This window comes from Sesamum indicum, linkage group LG9 (genome assembly GCF_000512975.1).
Source record: "Sesamum indicum cultivar Zhongzhi No. 13 linkage group LG9, S_indicum_v1.0, whole genome shotgun sequence".
In the NCBI taxonomy this organism is placed as follows: Eukaryota; Viridiplantae; Streptophyta; class Magnoliopsida; order Lamiales; family Pedaliaceae; genus Sesamum; species Sesamum indicum.
In genome coordinates this window covers 4,202,329-4,224,148 of record NC_026153.1, presented here as the reverse complement: position 1 = coordinate 4,224,148, position 21,820 = coordinate 4,202,329, and the positions used below count along the sequence as shown (strand labels likewise).

The following is a 21,820-nucleotide window of genomic DNA, read 5'->3' as shown; positions in this document are numbered from 1 at the left end:
AATTAAATGAAAATCCACACTTGTCCTTGATTGACTTATTACAAGTCAAATAATTTTTTTCTCTGACCAAACCACCTTTATAAATCTTTACACACCCTTGTACACGTAGCTTGGTATAGACCATATTTGTTTGATCTACAAAATTTTTATAATTCAATCAAGGGTAAAATATGAATTTTCATCCATTCTTTTGTTAATATCAACAAATTTCATAAAATTTACTAATATGTGAATCTATTTATTACACAGATATAAATGCTATGAATATTAGATGTAATTCTTCAAATTATAAAAAAAAATTACCTGCGATTATACAAATTCTTTATAAGCAGGGTATAATTATCCCTTTAAAAAAGGTCTTACTATAATTTTGGTCAACAAAGTTTTAAATAAGGAAAAGTAAACATTTAGCAGCCATTTAAAGTTGAAGCACATTGCATTTATATGGTTGGCCAAAAGCATAAGATTTAATGAGTCTTTAGACCACCACAACTTTAAAATATATTAAAAATATATATGCAATTTTATAAAGGATAAAAAATATTTAAATAATTAGATGTAATATTAGGAGTTACGGATATAATTACCCTTGAAATTCCTTCACTTGTGATTGATGAACGACTCGAATACAGAGACAACTCGCGGTCGGTTATTGACGGCGACGTTAATATTATATTTTTTAATTTATCGTTTTACTCTTCACATTCGTCCAAAACGCAAAAGGTTAAAGATAATTATATTTACATTCTTTTATTTATTATTATTTTAAATATTTTTTGAAAAGATAAGGATGATTCAGCAATTGGGAGGGAGTGTAATGTAATTATCCCTTATTATTATTATAATAGTAAGCGCCGGCGTCTAAGAGGCAACGTGACGGAGCTTCTCCCCACCCAAGCGCTCACTGCTCGTTGAAAGCGACGTCTTTCCTCTCTCTCACACACAGATTCTCTACATGTATTTCACCTCTATGGCTGTATCTCTATATCCACACACACAAACAAAAATATATTGAGAGAGAGAGAGAGAGAGAGTTTTATGTAGTAGATATGTGTAACAGTACTCTGTTGAGGCTTTCACGAGAATTGCATTTCTAGAAAGAGAAACAAAGGAGATTGATTGATTCGGAAGCAACTCAACCCGCTCCTGATGAAGCTCTACGTCAGTTAAGTATATGTAACTGCGTACGTATTTACATGCGTGTATATACGTCGGTGTGGAGAGGGGAGTGATCGCTGATCACCGACAGAGTTCGAATGCCGTGGTTTTGGAAGGTAATATCAGCGCGATTCAATGTATTGAGAGTGTGATTGTATGTTCAATATTGAATATGATTCTGATTTTCTTTTTAGTGTCTTTTGGTTCGCCTCGTTGAATGTGTCATGTGTGAGTTGTTAGCTACTTTATGAAAGCCTGGAAATGTTGGTGAATAATTCTGTCGGGTTTATTTTTTTATTTAACCTTTTGCTAGATTTTTTTGTTCTGCTTTTTTGAGTGCTCAAATCTGAACTCCGAAAATGGAAGATTTACAGAATCTGTGCTACGAAGTTATTAGTTTTTACCATTTATAAATTACGTGCTTTTGAGCTTTTATTGCTCGTGGATTCGCGAACGTTGCGTTGAATGGCTTTTTTTCTTCCTTATTCCTATTACAAAAGAGATTTAAGTTCTTGATTGATGCTGCAGAACTTTTGCGGATTGAATTGTGAAAATTCGAGGAAGAATGCCAGGCAAGTCCAAGTTCGTCGTTGCAAGATTTAGATGAGATCGTGTTAAGAAACGTTGGCTGTTTGTTATGTTTGATTTCTTAATTTTGTCCATTTTGGTTTTTTTTTAAAATCAATAGAGATAGCTCTGGTTCATGGTGATGAAAGGGGGAGAAGATCCGATCACGAGATCATGTCTGAGAATGAGAAGAGGAGACGTCGGATGAGATCTTTGAGGAGAAAAGCGATGAGCACATCAACGAGAATCACTCCTACTCGTAATAAACATAGTAAGCGGGTGCTGCATTGCCAGTTCGCCTCATTTTCTGCAGAAGAGTTTCTAGATGAAGAAGAAGAGAAGGCAGTTAATGCATTTCACCGTACTTTGATTGAAAGAGGCCTGCTTCCTTCTCGTCACAATGATTACCATACTATGTTGAGGTAGTTATGAACGACTGATTTGCTTTTCACTCCTGCTAACTTCGGTTTTATGATTAAATGAAGTATTGAGTCTTTCATACTACAGAAAGAAGTAATTACATATGAACTGAGAAAACTTGATTCATTCTCGTATTGCATTTGATCTATTTTGCTATATTGAAATTTAGCTCTGTGGTGGTACTGTGTCATGTAAAGCCTTTACTGTTTCTTTCAGAGTTTTGGGGTATTTTTCTTATGAAAGCACTACATATTATCCGTGTTCATTTCTTCTGAAATTAAGTTATTACGTTTCTTTGTTTTAAAAGTATGGACGTTCTTCTCTCTGTAAATAAATTGATCATTTGGGCTTGGGCACTTTCACTTATGTTGGAAACATCTGAACTTCTATTAGTTAGCTGAATAATCAGCTTAAGTTCAGCTGATCCAATTAACACAGAATTAGAATCGTAATAGCAATTAGGAAAGGTCGTGGAAGGAAAATTATTTTAGGTGGTATATCATCATGTATCTTCATTCTGAGCAAGTAATGAATCTTTTCTGCAAGTTGTACCTCCACATGATTGAAAATATCTGCAACTGTTTCTCATTTGGCCAATAAGCACATGATACCGGTCTCAGATGCCTTGCACAACCTTTGCTTATGGTAATTATTTTTATTTTCTTAACGTTTGCCAAATAGTTGCCGACTATTTACACTGTTGCATACTTTGGAAAGTTTTGGACAACTCAACTTAGACCAAAGATCATATTACAGGCATACTGTTGATGTAAGTTCAAAAGAGAGAACAAAATAGCAACACCATAAGAGTACAGTCTAGTGTAAATTTAGAAGTCTGGGCACCTTGCTATTACTAGTGAATTCTTCAGGTAGACTATGGAAATTTTTCTAGAAGTTTTACTTGCTTTACATGTCAATTTAGCAACCTATCCATTGAGACTGTTTTTAGTGATCTTGACTGAGGTTCTATACCATTAATTTTGTATTTCCTCTTTGGCGCACATCACCTTCTCTAGGACCACCACAGCACCGGAGCAATATGCCAAGCTTGTATTAGTTAATGAAGATGCAAAACTTTAACCCTGTTCTCTTTCATTCTTCTTGAATTCAAACGCAAGTTATTGTGTTTTACACATGAAAACTCCTAGCTGAGCAAGAGCTACTAGGTCTTTATTCATTGTCTCTGCCTTCTCCTTTTGATATGTGAAGAAAATTCAGGCTTATTTAAATCTTAGGGGCACCATCTAAAGATCTCCTGCTTTATCAGTATACTCGATTTCCTAAGCTCTGTATTGCATTTTTACCTCATGTCTTGTGATGCTTGACATTTTCTGCGGGCCTGATGCCCAGGTTGAATTGGATTGTTTTAGTTGATCTATTTTTTTTCTCGAATCAGATGAGATCTTACTCAGCAACTAAGTCTATTACATGCTAATTGCAAAGAATTTATTGTGTTCCAGATCACCTCTCTTTATCAAGTACCCATGCAACCAAAGCTCACTGAAACTTTTAGAACGAAGCTCACCCTTATAATTGTGTTATTCAATAAAGAACTGGATGATGTTGCAGATTCTTGAAAGCTAGGAAGTTTGACCTTGATAAAACAGTCCACATGTGGGCAGAAATGTTGAACTGGAGAAAAGAAAACGGAGTAGACTTTATTATCCAGGTAAAAGTTGCCATCATATGATTATTGCTTTGTCATTCTCCTTTTCCAGATGAAAGTATTCTAACAGGTTTCTGAGATGAGAACTTAGTTAAATTAATGGAGATATTGTGGATTTGCTCATCACCATCGTGAAAGTCATCCTTCCTGTTGCCTTGTTGAGTACTTCTAAGTTCTTGTTTGCCTCATGTATGGGCTATGGTCATAAATCAATGTGCCGCCACCAATTTTTTAAAGTTACCAGTTAATTATCTATATTCATTTGAACAACAGTTCTTACGCTTTCCACAGGTAACAATCAGTTGGGATTTGTATGGGCTAAATATCTGTTTTTTCCCCCTCTGCTACAGCAACAAATTCTCTTTGAACATGCTCCTATGCTCGACTACTCTGTGGAAATTCTCCTCAAATTTTCATAAGATACTAAACAGATGTTAAATGTGTTAGCACTAACATCCCAACTATGTCTAATATGTACATTCAGTTCTAATAAAAGTTTAAAGTATCTGCTTAAAATGGTGATCTGCTCTCTTTGATTGACGATTTGATATATTTTCTTTTAGATAGCTACTTATCGATGTAACTTTGACATTCTTGGGTTGGTATTACAATGATCTATGTTCAGGATTTCGTATATGATGAACTTGAGGAAGTTCAGCGATATTATCCTCATGGTTATCATGGTGTAGATAAAGGAGGACGACCTGTATACATTGAAAGACTTGGAAAAATTGAACCTAGTAAGCTAATGAGTGTCACCACTGTGGATAGGTTCTTAAAATATCACATCCAAGGTTTTGAGAAAGCTTTTGCAGAAAAGTTTCCAGCATGTTCAATTGCAGCCAAGCGTCATATATATTCAACAACAACAATTCTGGATGTACATGGGCTGGTCTGTTCTGATTCAGATATTACATTTATTGTTGTTTCATTACATGGTTTATTTTCTTTTGCAATGTGAAATATATCTCATGAATTTTTGTGTGCATATGCATCTAATGCAGAATTGGATGAGCTTTGGCAAGGTTGCACATGATCTAGTAATGCGCATGCAGGCAATTGATGGCAACAACTATCCCGAGGTGGCTTAGCTGCTTTTCCTGGAACATCTGAAAAATTATTATTCTTTTGTTGGTACATGCCACTGATCAATTATTCTCACCATTTTCAGACACTGCATCACATGTTCATAGTTAATGCCGGTGGTGGATTTAAGTGTTTATGGAATTGGGCAAAAGGATTTCTTGATCCAAGGACAACCGCGAAAATACATGTAAAGGATCTTTTTCATTTTAAAACTGCATAGGTCTTTTTGAGATCAAATGAGAGTGTCCATTTAAAGGTCACCGACTGCTGTACAGGTTTTAGGTACGAAATTCCAGAATAAGCTGTTGGAAGTCATAGATGCTAGGTGGGGATCTTCGTCGGGTTAAGTTATTGCTTTCTGATAGTGTTACAAACCAAATTTTCTCAGACTTTGGTCTGCAGTATATATTGAACTTTCATTTCAAACAGTCAATTGCCAGATTTTCTGGGTGGATCCTGCTTGTGCCCAGACGAACATGGATGTCTTGGATCTAACAAGGGCCCCTGGAATGATCCACAACTGATGAAGGTGTGGATCTTGTCATTTGCTAGCTCTATACATTGATTGATGTTGCTGAACCATTTTCCATCTTTTGCATTTAATCTGGGTTATCCAACTCTACTTCCAGCTGGTTCATGCTTTGCATGATAATGAGGCCATATATCTGCAAAGGATAACTAGCTTTTCTGATAATGATGATTTGAAAAATAAGCTACATGATACGAAGGTAAGGTGGTATAGAGAAATTTAGGTTGTTGTTTATACTTACCATGTGTGATGCTTTTTAACTAATACTTTTCTTCTCTGCACAGGGCTTTTCTGATAATGATGATTTTGAAAATAAGCTACATGATTCGAAGGTAATATGGTATAGAGATTTTGATGCGAACATTGTTGTTTATACTTACCATGTGTGATGTTTTTTAACTAATACGTTTCTTCTCTGCACAGGGCCCAAGGGATGAAATTGTTCCTGTTTCTGTTTCAAGACCTCCTTTTCATGGTACCATGGGAGAAGCACCACATTGTACTAATGTAAGAGACCTTGGTTCCCCAGCTAAAAGTTTCATCTAAGATTTAATGTGGGTTAATATGTTTATGCATATGTGTTAATTAACTATTTGCTTATACCATTTGAGAATGTAGACTATAGTGCAGTGAGATTCCTCAAGGGCATGACCAGGTTCCCAGGAAGATGATGGTCTTTGATCACTGTCATAGAATGTTGAGCAACAAAAAATCTGGATAGCCATATTGAAAGCCGACTAGATGTGAAATTAGAAGTTCTTCCATTTCCTTTTAGAGAATTATAAACTCGCATATGCAGGGAATTATTTGATTTTAGAGGCACTAGCACACAATTAATAATTATCTTTTTTCCCAGATATACTATAATAGTACCTGTCAGCTTGATTTGAAGATCCACGAAGCTCTTTAGATTCTCTTGAGCCCTTTCATTTAAACCTCAGTAAAAAATTCATTTTAGGTTTAATCTAATAGAGAATATTTGAAGGTACATACAAAACAAATAAATTTTGTTGCAGTACAAGAAAAGCTGTGAAATATGATTTGTTGCTGAATTCCTACATGGTTGTTGCTCATGATGATAAGTGTATGTTGCTTTCTTAATGTTTTTCTGTAGCTTTGCGTGAAATTAGACTTTAATGATTAATGCTTTCTGCATGGGTTAAGACTTTCACTTTGAGAATTTTGTAATGTTCTGGGTGTCTGGTTTTTTTCTTTTCTTTTTGTTCTTATGCTGATTGAATTTCATTATGTGTTAGTATATAGTAAATAGTATTAATTAGCAAAAGAGGTCATGCTTGATCTAGCTTGTGAGCATTGATACCAAGGTTGAGTTCTTAAGATTTGAAGCTTGAGCAAGTTCAAGCAAAAAACGGTAAGGAAATTAGTCAGTTTAAGCTTTAGCCAGCCTACCTACATGATCTTATGTCCAGTGCTTTTGTAGAGGGCAGCTGCACGAGGAGGTTTCATTTGAGCGACTACTTTGTAGCTTCTTGAGCTGAAATTCATTAGCTTATTAAGTAAATTCATGTGTCCCTGTATTTGTAATCAGTTAATTTGCCCACTGTAAATCTAGTTTTACCTTGATTGGGGTATATGATGCAACCTGTGCTCTGTCATATGTACTTGGGGATGCACAAGCTGAACTTCTTTTTTACAATCATAGCTTGCAAAGTTTTTTACAATCATAGCTTGCAAAATAAGTCATCAACATTACAAATATAGTCTATGCATCTAATTGCCCTTTTGGCTTTTCTGGCTCAGGAAATATTGCAGAGATCAGAAACATATACTTATGGAGCCATATATGAAAAAGAGTGTTCATCAAGTAAGTAGCTGATGGATTTCCTTCTATTTCTGTTTCATACTTGCAAATTTGACTGAACTTTGCTAAGTCTATTTTTTTGGACTTGCTTCATTTTGTTGTGTGTCTGCAAGTAAACGTATGTTTCAAGTCCCCACGTGCTTGCTGTTTGCCAAAAATTGTTGGCAGGAAATCTACAAAGTCCTCTTTTAAAGTACTTGTGTATTAGCAAGACTTTGTGGTCAAAACTCAGAACGGTCAGACTAGGCCTCACATAAAGGACATAAGCTTGTGAACAAGTGCTAATGGAATTTCAATAGTTGCTATCATTTAAGCAAATGTGTTTATCTCATAGCATCGATAATGTTATTTTTGGATGGGGCATAGCATTGATAATATTCTAAATGTGGACTTTGCTATAGATTTGACTGATCTGGTCCCAGAACCAGTTCCGCCAAAGGGATCAATGTCTGCAGCACTGACGGGTGTAATACTCAGATTCCTTGCATGCATATGTTTTATACTTGGTGGGCTGATCAGGACATTCCTCAAGATGGAGAACATGGAGACAATACCAGAAAACCACCGAAGAAACCAAGTTGCAAATTCAAATTCTCAAGAGAAAAACGCCGTGCAGCCAAATACTAAGGAGCTTCTCCATCCATGTTACCAGAAGTTGCAGCATTTAGAAAACTCTGTTACTGAACTTTTAAAAAAGCCTGCGAAAATTCCACCAGAAAAAGAGGAAATCATATTTGAATCTCTCAACCGCATCAAATCCATCGAGTATGACTTGCAGAAGACAAAAAAGGTAAATATGTGATTTCAGTTTGTCATGGTCTAGGAGTTAACAGGTGACTAAACGACCTATGTATTACTTTGTACAGGCTCTGCTAGCAACAACCTCGAAACAAGAAGAGCTTTCGGAATCATTGGAGATATTAAAGGAGATCAATATAAAGGCGAGAACTACTGTAGTGAATTACTTAAGAGGTGAACCTATTGTTCTCAAATTCTTGTTCTTCTCATTGATATCCCTATTCTATCTGCTCCTGCCAATGACAGGCGACCAAGAGTTGTTGGCTCCGAAGTAGCAAGTCTCTAGCACGCGGAACCTGAATTTTGAACAAGGGCTTTGCTTCATTACCCCTTCAAACACATTTGATTGTTTATCTTAATATTTCGACGATAAACGTTTCCAGAGAATTCAGACATATTACGAAAAAACCCTTCATATTTGAAAAATCACACAGCAGCCTTTTGTAATATAACATGATTACAGAATATGCAGAATAATTTTTAAAATCGAAGGGGTTTTTAGTAATATGCCTCGAGAGGTTTCAATGTCGTTATTTCTAGTATTTTTCCAACTTCATCTGATACTTAGTACCTTTCCTAATTGGTTAAGCCCGGAACTGGCTTTGTCGTTGGGTGGATTGCATTCTTCAGGTAACTAGTGTAATCTGTGTGTGTGTGTTTGACAATTATTCCTAGTTCTGAATTTTTGCTCTTTTTTTTTTTGAGGGGTTAGTTCTGAATTTTCCTGCTACCATATCTTTTTTGCTCTTAAAGGGTATCCTGCTTGGTGGTTGAAGATGCTTTCCAGGTTCCGGGCACTTTGTCATACTCCAGCAGGTATGAGTCGAGATGTATTTCCTCTGGACTTAGCTCTATCAACTGCATATACTTTCACCATTTTTTGGCAGACTCAAGCATACAACACACATACACAATACATTGAAAGGAAATTGGAGCACATCGAAACAGACAGTTTCTTTGTTTAGCTTTTATACACATACTATCATCTATTGTAAAACATGCCTATTCAGATTGAATCCGGGTTATGCACCTAATAACAGTGATGATTTCATGGCTTTGCTGGTTTCTTCCCTTTGTTCATCTCTCCTTTCCCTTCATCTTCTGATTGATTTCTTTTAAAATTCAACTGTGAAGCAAACTCCACTTCCATCAAGTCTAGCAAGAAATAATTTTAGGAATTTAGGGCACGCTTGCTCACATTTTCATCTCATGAAACGTTTCTTGACTACACCTGCAGTTGGTCGTGACAATTTTTTGACAACATATTTAAACACATTTATTACTCTTGGATAACTTTAATTATAAGTTACACGTTACATCAGTTATCATCGTTGTATGTTTATATCACATTCAAAAGTTATTTCCAGCTCATCTCAATTTTTCTTATCGAACTGAAATAAGATGGCAAAAAGTCACAATTTTCAACTTTTGGGTTTCATAAGTGGATCTAGATTTCCGCATTAGTACAGCTATCAATCAATTTGAATTTGCAAAGGAAGTTTGGTCTGGTGACACCGGCACCTAGGCTTCAAGATTTTGAGGTCCACTTTTTCAGTGAAAGTGTGAATGTTTGCGACGTTCTATTTAAAAAAAGTGTGGACATAATTGGATTCACTTATTTTCAATTATTTTTTTTTATGATCAAATTTTTTACTAAAAACATCAATAGCACATCTTTTCTCGAGAAAAATACATTTTACTTTCTTGTGATATTGACAATATGCAAAAAATTCTCTATAGAAAAATAAATAGTAATTTACCCCATGTATTTTTAAAAATAGAGCAAAAATCCCCTATGAGAGGGTGTAAGACCCGCGCCCCTTCCTATTTTTATTATTTTTAGAATCAAATTTATTATATATATTATATACAAAATTATATCAATATTTATATATAATATTAAATTTTTTAATAATATATTTTTCTTATTTACCCCATGCGCCCCCACCCCGCCCCTCCCGATCCCCCTCTCCTCTTCCTCCCTTTTGTCGCCACCCCTTTCTCCGTTTGCCTTGTGTCTTCCTCTTCATCATCGTTGCTTGCCCTTCCCGGAACCTTTGGCGTCGCCCTTTCCCCTTCCCCTTCACCCCCACGCCGCCCGCCTGCCCACCCCTCTCTCTATAAAATATATAATTTTAATTATATTAGGAGTTCACGCACACATGTGGACAAATAAAAAAGTTACGATAAAAATATTGGGGTACATAACATTGATACCCCTAAAATTAGGCCAAAATGCACACTTTCTTTTTTTTATAAAATTACAGCTACGCACCAAAAGGTGATAATTATAATTACAACTATACTTCCTATTTAAATATAAAATTTTATACACTACGCCTTAAAAATATTAAACTAACACACTAACACCCCTCAGGGGGTGTAGAAGGTGTTTGTGTAAACTAGCCTAACTCAAGGATGTCAATATAATTTATCCAAAAGATTAATGTACATTAATTATTGAGTTTAAATTATGTATTTTGATCAATTTAAATACATATATAGCATTAAGTGAAACAATGCTAATGTAGTGTGATTTGAGAAAAAAGAAAGAAGTTTGTGAAAAGAAAAAATAGCATAACGTGAGAGAAAAATAAATAATTGTAATTGTAGATGTATTAAATATATAAAAGTTTGTGTGGAAAAAAAATGGAGAATGGGTGACAGAATTATGGAGTAGTGGGTTGAAAGTAAAAAATAAATTAATGGGTAAATTACTATTCTAACCCAATTTTGTTTTAAGAGAAGAAATGAATTAAGGATAAATTTGGGTATTCAAAATTGGTACGACAATAAGGTTTTCTTCTATAATAGTATAGATTATATATATAAATAAATATAAATCAAATATATAATTTTAAATTATACTGGTGATTTGAATTAAGTAAAATCTACACCATTGATCTTTTTGTCAAATATGGACTGTACATTTGAATGAGATTATAAATAATGATATAAATATAATTTAAGAGTAAAAAACAAGAGAAAAAGACAATAAAAACCCCGTATAATGCACACAATTATGTGAGGGCCCTTTTTGCTTCGTTTTTTAGAATACAAAGAAATAAATTATTTTTTTTAATAAAGTAATTTTTTGCTCTTTTTGATTAATACAGGGGGCTAAGTTACATTTAACCCGTCTTTTCTCTATCATAGTTTATTAAAATATTTTGAATTTTCGTATAAAATTAGGTTGATATAATTTTTTTCTTTTAAGGGTTTTGTTTATAGGCTATCAACATTCCCCTTATAATATTCTTATATTTGTAATGGATAATATAATATAAATATATATATATATATAGAGAGAGAGACAAAATAGTATAAAATATTATTTTGAATTACAGTCTATATATATATAAAAAAAAAAAAGCCACACGATAAATGGTAAAATTTAGTCATTTGTTTATGATTTATATATATATATATATATGGGTTGAAAAGGGACACCCCATATATTTTTTGATATGAGGGTTTATTCAATATAGATTATTTTTTCTTAAAATAACTAACAATTATTATATCAATCAATTTTAAAAATTTAGAAATAAAAATATATTGAATAGAACAGTAACAAAAGACAAAAACACAATGATTATAAATATTCCAAAAAGGGAAAAAAAATTATGTTATAACTTTAGTCTGAATTCATTTTAGTCCTTTATCTTTGGCAATATTGAATTTAGTCCTTTATCTATTAATTTTGTGTAGATTTGATACTTTAGCCTAATTTATGGCTCTTTTGCCCTTTTGATGATAAAAGCTAATAATCCATCCTAATGCTTTAAGTGTAATATAAACAAATATTTCTTCAATAAACCATAATACTATACACAATTAGATTAATATGGTACAGATACGGCCAATTAGATTAATTTTTTATTGACAACAGATAATAAATAATTTGTTTAATATCAGTTTACGCCAATAAATTTTAAAATAAAAGACATTCAAGATATTTATAAAATAAAAATAATAATATACACAAAGATAATGTTATGACAATAATAATAATAATGATGATGATTAAATTAAATTAAATTAGAAAAACAGCAGACAGACTTTAATAAAGCACCTACAAACAGAAAATGATTAATTTTACTAAACTGAAGTTTCCTAGAAAAACAAAATCATCTAAAATAATATGGGATTTTGACTAATATTGTTATTACCTTCGAATAATCTGTTTTAATACAAGACCTTGAAATATAATAATTTGGTAAATACGAAATGTAAAATTTAAGAGATTAAATTTTTTGTTTAATAGTACGAATTAAATGTTAGAAATTAATTAATTAATTACAATAACAAAATGAAATGCATGATATCAATTAAATCAAATATTATCAATATTTTTTAAAATATAATTACACATACTAATTATGATATATAGAAATATAAGCAAAATTATAAAGTTAATATTTTTTAACATATTACGTTTTTGCATGTGCATTTGCTTCTTAGTTTCCTAAAACTAGCAAAATATTTTGCGCACATAATTTTCTTGTTTTTCATTAAAACAAGAAAATTCAAACTGGTCAAGCAGCCTCAGGGATTAACCATATCTCTGTATAAATCTTTCACTCATCTTTTCTCCCTCATTCTGTTCATCTTTGCAATATATACCACAGATCAAGAATTAGAGAAAAAATGGCAGAACGCAGTGCTACTTCAGGAGCAGGTCCCAGTAGAAAAGATAAAGGAAAAGCAAAAGTTGGCATTGAATACCAAGACTTGAGAATTTCTGAAGATGATGATGATGATGATCAAGAAACCCAATCTGCCTTTCAAGAAAGCCCTGATAATCGCTCTGCCCTGGTTTTGCCATTCAAGAAACGGTGGGCACATGAAGTTGAAGATACTACTGTTGGAACCCCGCAGGAGAAAAGTAGTACTGATCAGCCGTCAGATACTCGGCAGGAAGACGATGAGAATGCTCCTGATGATCAAACTGAGACAGACCTGAAGCCAGGTTCCAGGTCTCTCTCTCTCTCTCTCTCTCTGCCATGGAGAATGATTGTAGTATGTGGGCGGGGTTTTTTTCGAGAATTTATATATCCCGAACGTGTTTTCTTGATTACAAACTTCCTCTCAGACATGCAGAGGGGTTTTCGGTCTTTAATTGGTAAAATGCAAGGGTCAAGAAATTCGTAGAGTGAGTGATGCATGAAAATCAGAAGGGGTTTTCTTGAATTTTTGTTAAAAAGATTTCTGCATGGTTGATTTTTCGTTGCATGAAGTATTTCTTGAATCATTAATTTGTTCTTTTTTACTCACGCTGGCAAAAGCATTATCTGCTCTTTCATGAACATATGACTGTTTCATTCATAATTGCGTCAAGAAAAGTAATATATGAAGGCCTTAATTCCCTGCTATATATATATCTACCTCTGCCATTCTTGATGGTGTGTCTGTTTTGTTTCAGCTCAGGTTCATTTTACTATGCACTTAAAGTTGAACCTTACATCATGTTTTCTTCACCCCTTCACTACAAGAAAATTGTTTAATAGCAACAAAAAAAAAATTAGCGTCGAGATAATTAACAAGTAAAATTTCCATTACTAATTTATATTATCTAATACAAGAAATTTACTTGATAATGAGCAAGGAAAATTAATTTGCTATGAACTTAGTAACGAACTATTTAAAAGATATATTAAATAATATAGATTAGCAACAAAAGTTTTACCTGCTAATTAGCTCGATCCTGATTTTAGTATCAAATTTTTCATAGCTATTGATCATTTTTCTTGTAGTGGTTCTCGATTATTTTAGTTTGATTGCATTGTTGATCTCATTTTTGACATAGCAGCTCTGATTTTTCTGGTGTCTCATAGCAAAAGGTAGAAGAAAAAGGTTAACGAATTGGAGATTTCTGGTTTCTCTGAATTTTATTTTTGGTTCATATTTATTCATATGTGGAAGATTTCTTGAGTTCTTGCTGTTGGATACTGTAATATAATGAAGGAAACAAAGAAATCAATTAACTTTGTCTAGAATTTCTGCATACATTTTATGTACTGTTGTTCCTAAACTACTAATGTAAGATTCTATTCTGTCGTCGTTTCCTGTTTCGGATTTTCTTGTTGATTGAAATTTCCACTGGATTCTTACAGGGCTGTGACAGCGAACGAATACTGCCTTTCCAAGACTTTAGGTAGATATGAAGTCATCCCACATAATCCCCTGTTATACCTTGATGTTGAAGATACAAGCTATTTGTTAGATTGGCCTCAGATGGTTGATTTCCTTCCGGTCTCATTTTCAGTGGCTCTTCTTGTATTCGATGGATATGATAGGCGATACAACATGCTGTTAAAGCAGGAGGTTGGTGGTGGGAGGATAAAATACGCCATCTCAAGAGGGTGGGGTGATTTCGTTAGGATGCATAACCTGAAAGCTGGTGATGAGATTACCTTTTACAGGTTTTTTGACAGTAGAGTTTCCGATGTCTATTTTTACGTCCTTAGGTACTTCAGGAAGCCTATGGATCGCCCGCCTTGTTTCCGAAGAAATAAATCGACACAAGATGATGCTTTGCGGAAACTCTTGTATGGAAGCTCTAGTGTGGAGGATAAGGAAAAGGGGTTGGAGAAGATTGAGCCTAAGGTTGATAGAAACCAAGTGGAGAGTGGTAGAATTGAAGATGATCAAGTCCCGGTGGAGAAAAACCAACAGGAAAGCGCTAAAGTTGAAGATGATCAAGTCCCGGTAGAGAAAAACCAACAGGAGAGCGCTAAAGATGAAGGTGATCAAGTCCCTGTAGAGAACACTTCTGATCAAACTGAGAGAAAAGTTCAGGGGCCAGGTTCTAGGTACTGCTGATTCTCGTCTGGCTGCTCTTTCATTATTGTCGTTTCGTTAATTGGTGAAATGGAATATAGCCAAGAAATGTATGAATGATCATAAGGATTTTTCCAATGCATTTTAAAGATTTCTGCATGAGAGATCATCATCATCTCATACCTTGATTTATTTAGACTTTCTGTTCCTAATATGCTGCAATCTTCATTTCTTCTATGTTTTACTCATTATTGACATATAATGTAATAATGAACTTAACTGCTGGTTTCTTATTATTCATCCTTACATTCCACCTAATTCTGACACTTCGATCGATGCAGAGTTCTGACAAGTGAGGAGTACTGCATGGAAAAGACTCTAACTACATATGAAGTGATAGAAGATGCGAAGCTGTACCTGGACGCTTACGAGGCAAGCGAATTAACTGCTTTTCCTGAGATCGTCAACTACCCTCCAGGCACATATTCAAAAACTCTTCTGGTATATGATAAAGACGACAGACGATATGACATGCAGCTAAAACATCATATTAGTAGGGGGACAATAGGATACGCCATCAACTCAGGATGGAACAGTTTCATTAGGACTCATGACCTGGAAGCTGGTGATGTGGTGACCTTTTACAGGGTTCAAGATGAGAGTGTGTCTGATGACTATTATCACGTTATTAGGTACACTAGGAAGTCGGTTGGTCGCAATGAGACTAGAGAAAAAATTATTGATGATGGCCAAAAGAACCCCAAGACCAGGTACAAGGCGGAGGCACGGCGCAAGGAGGATGGGAGCTTGGTTATTAAGCTGGCTGGGGGGTAAGAGTTTTTGACTGGCAAGTGAAGTAAACGGCAGCATACTGATGATTTTTTAATGGAAAAACAGCCAAAGAAGGCAAAGAAAGAGGTCGTTCATTAGTTTTTAGGATAATGGATTGCCTCAGATATACCTTTACTGTTGTTGATTCATTGATTTTGTCACTCTTTTACAGTAAGTGGTGGCTTTTTTTCCGTTAATGTAAAGAAATATGGCAAAATGAAGCCAAGAAAACAAAAGGTTTTTGGACAATGGAATGACTCATATAGACCCTTTATTGTTGCAGACTCACTACTTTTGTTAGTAAATGTGAGAAGTGGGGAGCTTTCAAAGATCATCAAAGGATTATGTAATATTGACCGGTAGTTCACGACTGCAAAGTGTATTTTACACTTCTTTTTTCTTTCTTTTACTTACAGTTAACAGTAGTTTAAACTTTAAAGTAATCTAATCGAACAAGAGTCTTGAACTAAAGGAACCTCTTTTCCCAGGGCAAATACGTACAGAGGTAGAATATATATATAAAAAAAAAAGTGTTCATATTTGAACAGCATGGCTGTCCACCTCTGCCGAACAACGTTAGAAAATGAAGATCATAAGATTAGTTTAAATCCCATAATTTAATACATATGGCACATTTGGCTTGACTACATATCTTTGCATTCATTTACCTATCCAATACTAATACTATAATTAGGAAATGGCAATTTGAAGTTCTTTTGCACAAACCATAATCAGTGCATCATCTGTTCTTGTTCCTGCGCGCATCAGTTTGAAGAACAGGTTCAACAAAGATCTGAAGGCTTTGAGGTAGCCGTAGCAGCTTATGCATCTTTGCTTTCCCTCATGTCCTTAACCAGCAGATCCAGCATCCTGTTCACCGTCTAGACAAGGAACAACTCCGAAGCCTGCAGGAGAAAGTTAACCACTTGCAACACTTTCTTGAACTTCACTCCCAGACAAAAATCAGCCAAGAAATGGAAGATTTGGCGAGGCAAATCACTATCGTTGCATACGAAGCTGAAGATATTGACTCCCACGTAGTATGAAGGAACATCGCCAGATAGAAGTGATCATGATCCAGCTGTCCTATTATCTTTTTATCAAGATCTAGAAAAAGTAATCCAGAAGATTGACTACATCAACAAAGAGTTGATGGGGATGGTTAAGGAGGAACCAGACGGTGTCAAAGAACCAAAGACCGTGGCGGATTTGACGAGCGCCTGGTCCAAATCATTGATAAGCTCACATGGGACGAGTCAGATCTCAAGATCCTCCCGATTGTTGGGATGGGAGGTATTGGTAAGACAACTTTGGCTAGAAATGTCTTTATCATGCATATATAGTGCGCAAGAAATTCTTCTAGGCCTTCTGAATGATGGAGAAAAGAAACGGAGCAGAAGAAGTACCTCAAATGAATTAGGAGAACGATTGTATAAAAAGCTATTTGGTAAAAGGTATTTAATTATTATGGATGATTTGTGGAGCAACAAAGCTTGGGATGATTTGACTTCCCTAATAATGGGAATGGAATTCACGTTCTCGTGACCAATAGGCTATCAAATCTAGTTGTTTCATTAGGATCTCACAACCGTTATTTGATGGATTTTCTAGGTGAGAAAAATTGTTGGAATTTACAGAAGGTCTTTGCTCAAGGAGGTTTCCTGAATCCAGAATTAAATCAAATCGGAAAGGATATTGCAAAAGGTTGCAAAGGACTTCCTCTATCACTTGTTGTGATTGGTGGATTTCTTGCAAAATCTGACATGGCACCAGAATATTGGAAGTTTGTGGCAAAAAATATAAACTCATATGTCAATTCAGAAGATGATGAGTATTGTTTAAAGGTTTTGTCTTTGACATACAACAGCTCGCCCATTCATCTTAAACCATGTTTCCCTTATATTAGAGTTTTTTCCAGAAGATGCAAAGATCAAGGTCTCAGAACTAATTACATTATGGGTTGCTGAGAGATTCATAAAAAACAGCAAGAGATAAAACTCTGGAAAAGATTGCTGGGAAATACTTGAAAGATCTTAGCGATATGAATCTGATTTTTTTCGTGAAAAGAAAGCAAGTGGAGAAATAAGATCAATTGCCTTTCATGATGTCTTAAGGGACCTCTGCATGAGAGAATCTGGCAGGGAAGTTTTATTCGTGTCCCAAGAGTACAATTGAATGACATTAAAACTAAGGATGAACACAAGTACTACCTATGTAATAATCAAGCATTCTCATTGCAGGGAAGGATAGATGTGTCGGAAATCCTTGTTGGCTCACGTTCAACATCAGTTGCACGGCTGTGGTCTGTAAGGCTTGTGAAAGCATGTATCCTGATCTTATTAGGTTAAGATAGCGAAGGTTTTCTGTAAGCCCAGTGAAGAATTTCTACAGCACACTAAGTTGCGGTACACTAGGATTGAAAGTGAATATGATGACTGATTATGAGAAAGATATCATATCTCCTTCTAAACTACCTTTACTGTGGAATCTAGAAACTTTGTATATCTATTCACAAGAACAACAAATATTCGTACCACCTGCGATTTGGGAGATGCCACAACTTAGGCATATCGACATCAGGTTGCCAGTTTTACCTGACCCTATGGATGCTCACGATCCCAATACTATTTTAGGAAACTTGCAGAGGCTTACTCTGAAACTCATGAGTATAAAGGAGATCCCTTCAAGCATTGGAGATATAGCAACGCTGAAATCAATTATGCTGCAAGGTTGCAGTTAACCTATTGGCAATTCGGCACTAAGAATATTGGTGGAACGACGAAGCAATGGAAATGAGAGCCTTCAATTTTATATTGATGTGAGTGTGTATCTCCAACCAGCTACATAACCTGTTAACACACACTGTCTCTGTGTAAATGTGGGCTTGCTGGATTTTTACGTTGATTCCTCTTCATCTCTATCATCATACATACAAGAGTTGCTCGTCTTTATGTTTGCATACGGTTGATATCAAAGTAGAAATGCACTGTGATGCATGTATGCATAGAATGAGAAGAACTGTCAAAGAGCTGAGAGGTTTGCAACATTGATACCCTTTTTTCTTCCATTCTTTTGTGTCCATTGTTTTTTCCTTTTCTAATCATGTTGTGTTTGGAGGGATTTGGAGCAAATCCATAAGAACAAATCTGCTATGTCTGTTTGGATCATTCTATGTTACAAAAGATTTTGAAGGTCCTCCTGTTCTTATTTGAGCTATATTTAATATGAAATTTGAAATCATACAGACAAACTTGAAGCATATAATCAAGTGGACAACCGAGTTGTGTATTTGTGAAAATTCACAAAAATTGCAGTCTCTGAAAACTAACGACTCATCAAATTAAGTTTTGACTCACACATAGGATTCTCTAATTCTTACATGCATAAGTATTATAATATAAGAGTAAATATATCCAAAGTATTTTAATAACTACTACTTTTAATCTTGTTTTTAGACTGAAAAATGAAGCTGATCTGCATTTTCTCATAAATTCTATGATCTTCAGGAGGAGTGAAAACTGTGGCTCAACATCAACCAATGCCGCCTAAGGGTAGTGGCTGCTTTGATCCAGAGAAAGTCTTAGAGATTGTGAAGAAGACAAATAAAGAAGCTGAATTCTGGCTTACATCCCATACGACAGAGTTGAGTAACCACATATTGCTCAAATCTACAACAAGAAGGCTCCCTAAGGCTATCTAAGAAATGTTGAAGACGTTCTATGAAAGTGCATTGATATTGTCTATAATCAGTATTATGTACTAATCTCGTGTGAGCATAGTGTTGAGGCAGGGCTCTTTTAGTACTTACGAAAGTAAGATGAGGAAGATAAGTAAAAGTATTCTGAGGCATATGATCAGATGAAATCCCAGTACAACATCTTTGTCGTTGATCAGTTCATGTACTAATTAGCTTGTCAGGCTATAATTTTTTCTGTACAATTTGCAGTATTAAGATTGATTCATAGATGTGGCATCATATTCATTTGAAGCAACAACAGTAGTGCTGATTCTCTCATTGTTTTCCCTTTCTATATGAATATTGTAGGATTTGTTTTCAAGAACTTATCCATGCTTTCTTGAATAAAACCTTTTCTCACACGTACTGTACACTCGTCCGGCTAATCTTTCATGAATGTCATTTTGTTAATTGGTGAAATGCAATATCGCCAAGAAATGTATCAATGATCGTAAGGATTGTTTAAATGAATTTTAAAAGATTTTTGCATGAGAGATCATCATCATGTTGTCAAGGAATTGCTCATTTGGGGCAGAGGAGAAAGGGTAATCACAAATTTACGACAAGATTTTTTTCCTGTGCTAGTATCTTGATTTATTCAGACTTTCTGTTCCTACCATGATACTGCAATCTTCCCCCATTTCTTCTATGTTATACTCATTATTGACATATAATATAACAATGAACTTGACTGCTAGTTTTCTTATTTTTCGTTCTTGTATTCCATCTAATTCTGACACTTCCATTATTGCAGAGTTCAGACAAGTGAGAAGTACTGCATGAAAAAGACTAATTATATACGGAATGATTCCAGAAAATGCCAAGCTGTACCTGGACGCTTATGATGCAAGAGAATTAACCGCTTTCCCTGAGATCATAAACTACCCTCCAGGGACATACTCAAAGACTCTTCTGGTATATGATGAAGACGTCTGACATGCTGCTAAAACATCATATTAGTAGGGAGCTGACAGAGTCAGGATGTGAGGGACTTGTAAGGACTCATGACCTGAAAGCTGGTGATGTGGTGACCTTTTACAGGGTTCTCGATGAGAGTGTGTCTGATGACTATTATCACGTTATTAGGTACACTAGGAAGTCGGTTGGTCGCAATGAGACTAGAGAAAAAATTATTGATGATGGCCAAAAGAACCCCAAGACCAGGTACAAGGCGGAGGCACGGCGCAAGGAGGATGGGAGCTTGGTTATTAAGCTGGCTGGGGGGTAAGAGTTTTTGACTGGCAAGTGAAGTAAACGGCAGCATACTGATGATTTTTTAATGGAAAAACAGCCAAAGAAGGCAAAGAAAGAGGTCGTTCATTAGTTTTTAGGATAATGGATTGCCTCAGATATTATTACGTTGTTGGGTACACTAGGAAATCGGCCAACATTAAGGGGCATGGGGAGACTAGGGAGAAAATGATTGACGATGGCCAAAAGGACCCCAAGCCCAGGTACAAGGTGGAGGCCCGGCACAAGGAGGATGGGGCTTGGTTACTAAGTTGGCTGGGGTAAGACTTTTTTTCAGTTTTGTCCACTCATTGATTTTGTCACTCTTTTACGGTGATTTGTAGCTCTTTTTTCTGTTAACGTACAGGAATTTGGCAAATGAAGCCAAGAAACATTAATTTTTAGGACAAGGAATTGACTCAGATAGACCCTTTATTATTGCAGACTTGTTACTTTTGTTAGTATAAAGAAGTTTGGCAAAGAAGAAATCATGTTCATTAGTTTTCAGGACAAGTAATTGCCACCATCCTTCGTATTTCAAGAATCACAAGTGAATCAATGTGGAAAGTGGGGAGGTTTCGATGATCACAAAGAGTTTTGAGCTCCTTGCTGTTTGTGGATTCAGAGATGTCTTTGCAATGACTGGTTTCATCATCTTGGGTTGATAGATTATGTTCATATTTTAGAATGATGATACTTGTATATCTTGAGATTTAGCATATTGCGAAATAATTTGTCAATTTTGAAAGATTCTGATACATCCCATACAATCGTATTTTACATTACAAATTAACCTTAAAAGATCTTAATTAAGAGAACTCGTAATGCAAAACCCTTACCTTATAGAGTATTTCCACAATTTAAAATATTTCCCACAACGTATTTAAAACCTAGAATACCTACATAAGTTTCATGGCGACTGCATTTTGTGAAATAATTAGGCTTTAAATTATTTTGATATAGAGTCATTTCAAAATCCAAGATCCTTCCATTCAAAAGTAGCCTTACAAAAAAAATAACAAACAGAGATAGATATAATCAGTCGCTTCTCTACGAAAATAAACATAATGAAAAAAGATCTTCTTTTTCTGTGGTCAGAAGCATGGTGTAATTTTGATAGATTTGTGTAAAAATAACCATGCAAAAATGGTACTAGATTCTTCACTCCAATCTTCTCAATCAGATTTTTGAGTT

General features: G+C 35.0%; 2 protein-coding genes across 10 annotated transcripts; both read left to right on the top strand.

Moving 5' to 3' along the window:
- On the top strand, positions 869-9,103 carry LOC105170565 (phosphatidylinositol/phosphatidylcholine transfer protein SFH9-like). 4 transcript variants are annotated; one of them, XM_020696856.1, is made up of 17 exons: positions 870-1,274; positions 1,687-1,730; positions 1,847-2,147; positions 3,715-3,814; positions 4,437-4,703; positions 4,816-4,893; positions 4,983-5,084; positions 5,173-5,222; positions 5,327-5,426; positions 5,527-5,625; positions 5,711-5,758; positions 5,850-5,933; positions 7,188-7,251; positions 7,650-8,038; positions 8,115-8,189; positions 8,293-8,676; positions 8,800-9,103. In XM_020696856.1, the coding sequence occupies exons 2-16, from the start codon at positions 1,724-1,726 to the stop codon at positions 8,344-8,346; spliced, it is 1,818 nt and encodes a 605-aa protein (XP_020552515.1). In that variant the 5' UTR covers positions 870-1,274; positions 1,687-1,723; the 3' UTR covers positions 8,347-8,676; positions 8,800-9,103. The 4 variants fall into 4 exon arrangements, with proteins under 4 accessions (XP_020552516.1, XP_020552515.1, XP_020552514.1 ...); XM_020696855.1 differs by having other exon boundaries at positions 8,115-8,676; XM_020696857.1 differs by lacking the exon at positions 5,527-5,625 and having other exon boundaries at positions 869-1,274; positions 8,115-8,676.
- LOC110012568 lies at positions 12,658-19,636 on the top strand. Of its 6 annotated transcripts, none has more exons than XM_020696580.1 (5): positions 12,658-13,025; positions 14,163-14,203; positions 14,315-14,861; positions 15,171-18,696; positions 19,167-19,636. In XM_020696580.1, exons 1-4 carry the CDS (start codon positions 12,697-12,699, stop codon positions 15,661-15,663), a joined length of 1,410 nt encoding a protein of 469 aa, XP_020552239.1. In that variant the 5' UTR covers positions 12,658-12,696; the 3' UTR covers positions 15,664-18,696; positions 19,167-19,636. The 6 variants fall into 6 exon arrangements, with proteins under 6 accessions (XP_020552239.1, XP_020552238.1, XP_020552236.1 ...); XM_020696579.1 differs by having other exon boundaries at positions 14,163-14,411; positions 14,517-14,861; XM_020696577.1 differs by having other exon boundaries at positions 14,163-14,861; positions 15,171-16,959; positions 17,901-18,696.

What these genes read in the sequence shown, in the direction of transcription:
- LOC105170565 (XM_020696855.1), top strand. An exon ending in TTCTGGATGTACATGGGCTG is followed by an intron (nt 4,704 to 4,815) that starts GTCTGTTCTGAT and finishes CATCTAATGCAG; the next exon opens with AATTGGATGAGCTTTGGCAA. An exon ending in ACTTGCAGAAGACAAAAAAG is followed by an intron (nt 8,039 to 8,114) that starts GTAAATATGTGA and finishes TACTTTGTACAG; the next exon opens with GCTCTGCTAGCAACAACCTC.
- LOC110012568 (XM_020696578.1), top strand. Translation starts at nt 12,697, where the DNA reads ATGGCAGAACGCAGTGCTACTTCAGGAGCAGGTCCCAGTAGAAAAGAT. An exon ending in GACCTGAAGCCAGGTTCCAG is followed by an intron (nt 13,026 to 14,162) that starts GTCTCTCTCTCT and finishes GGATTCTTACAG; the next exon opens with GGCTGTGACAGCGAACGAAT. An exon ending in GTTCAGGGGCCAGGTTCTAG is followed by an intron (nt 14,862 to 15,170) that starts GTACTGCTGATT and finishes CGATCGATGCAG; the next exon opens with AGTTCTGACAAGTGAGGAGT.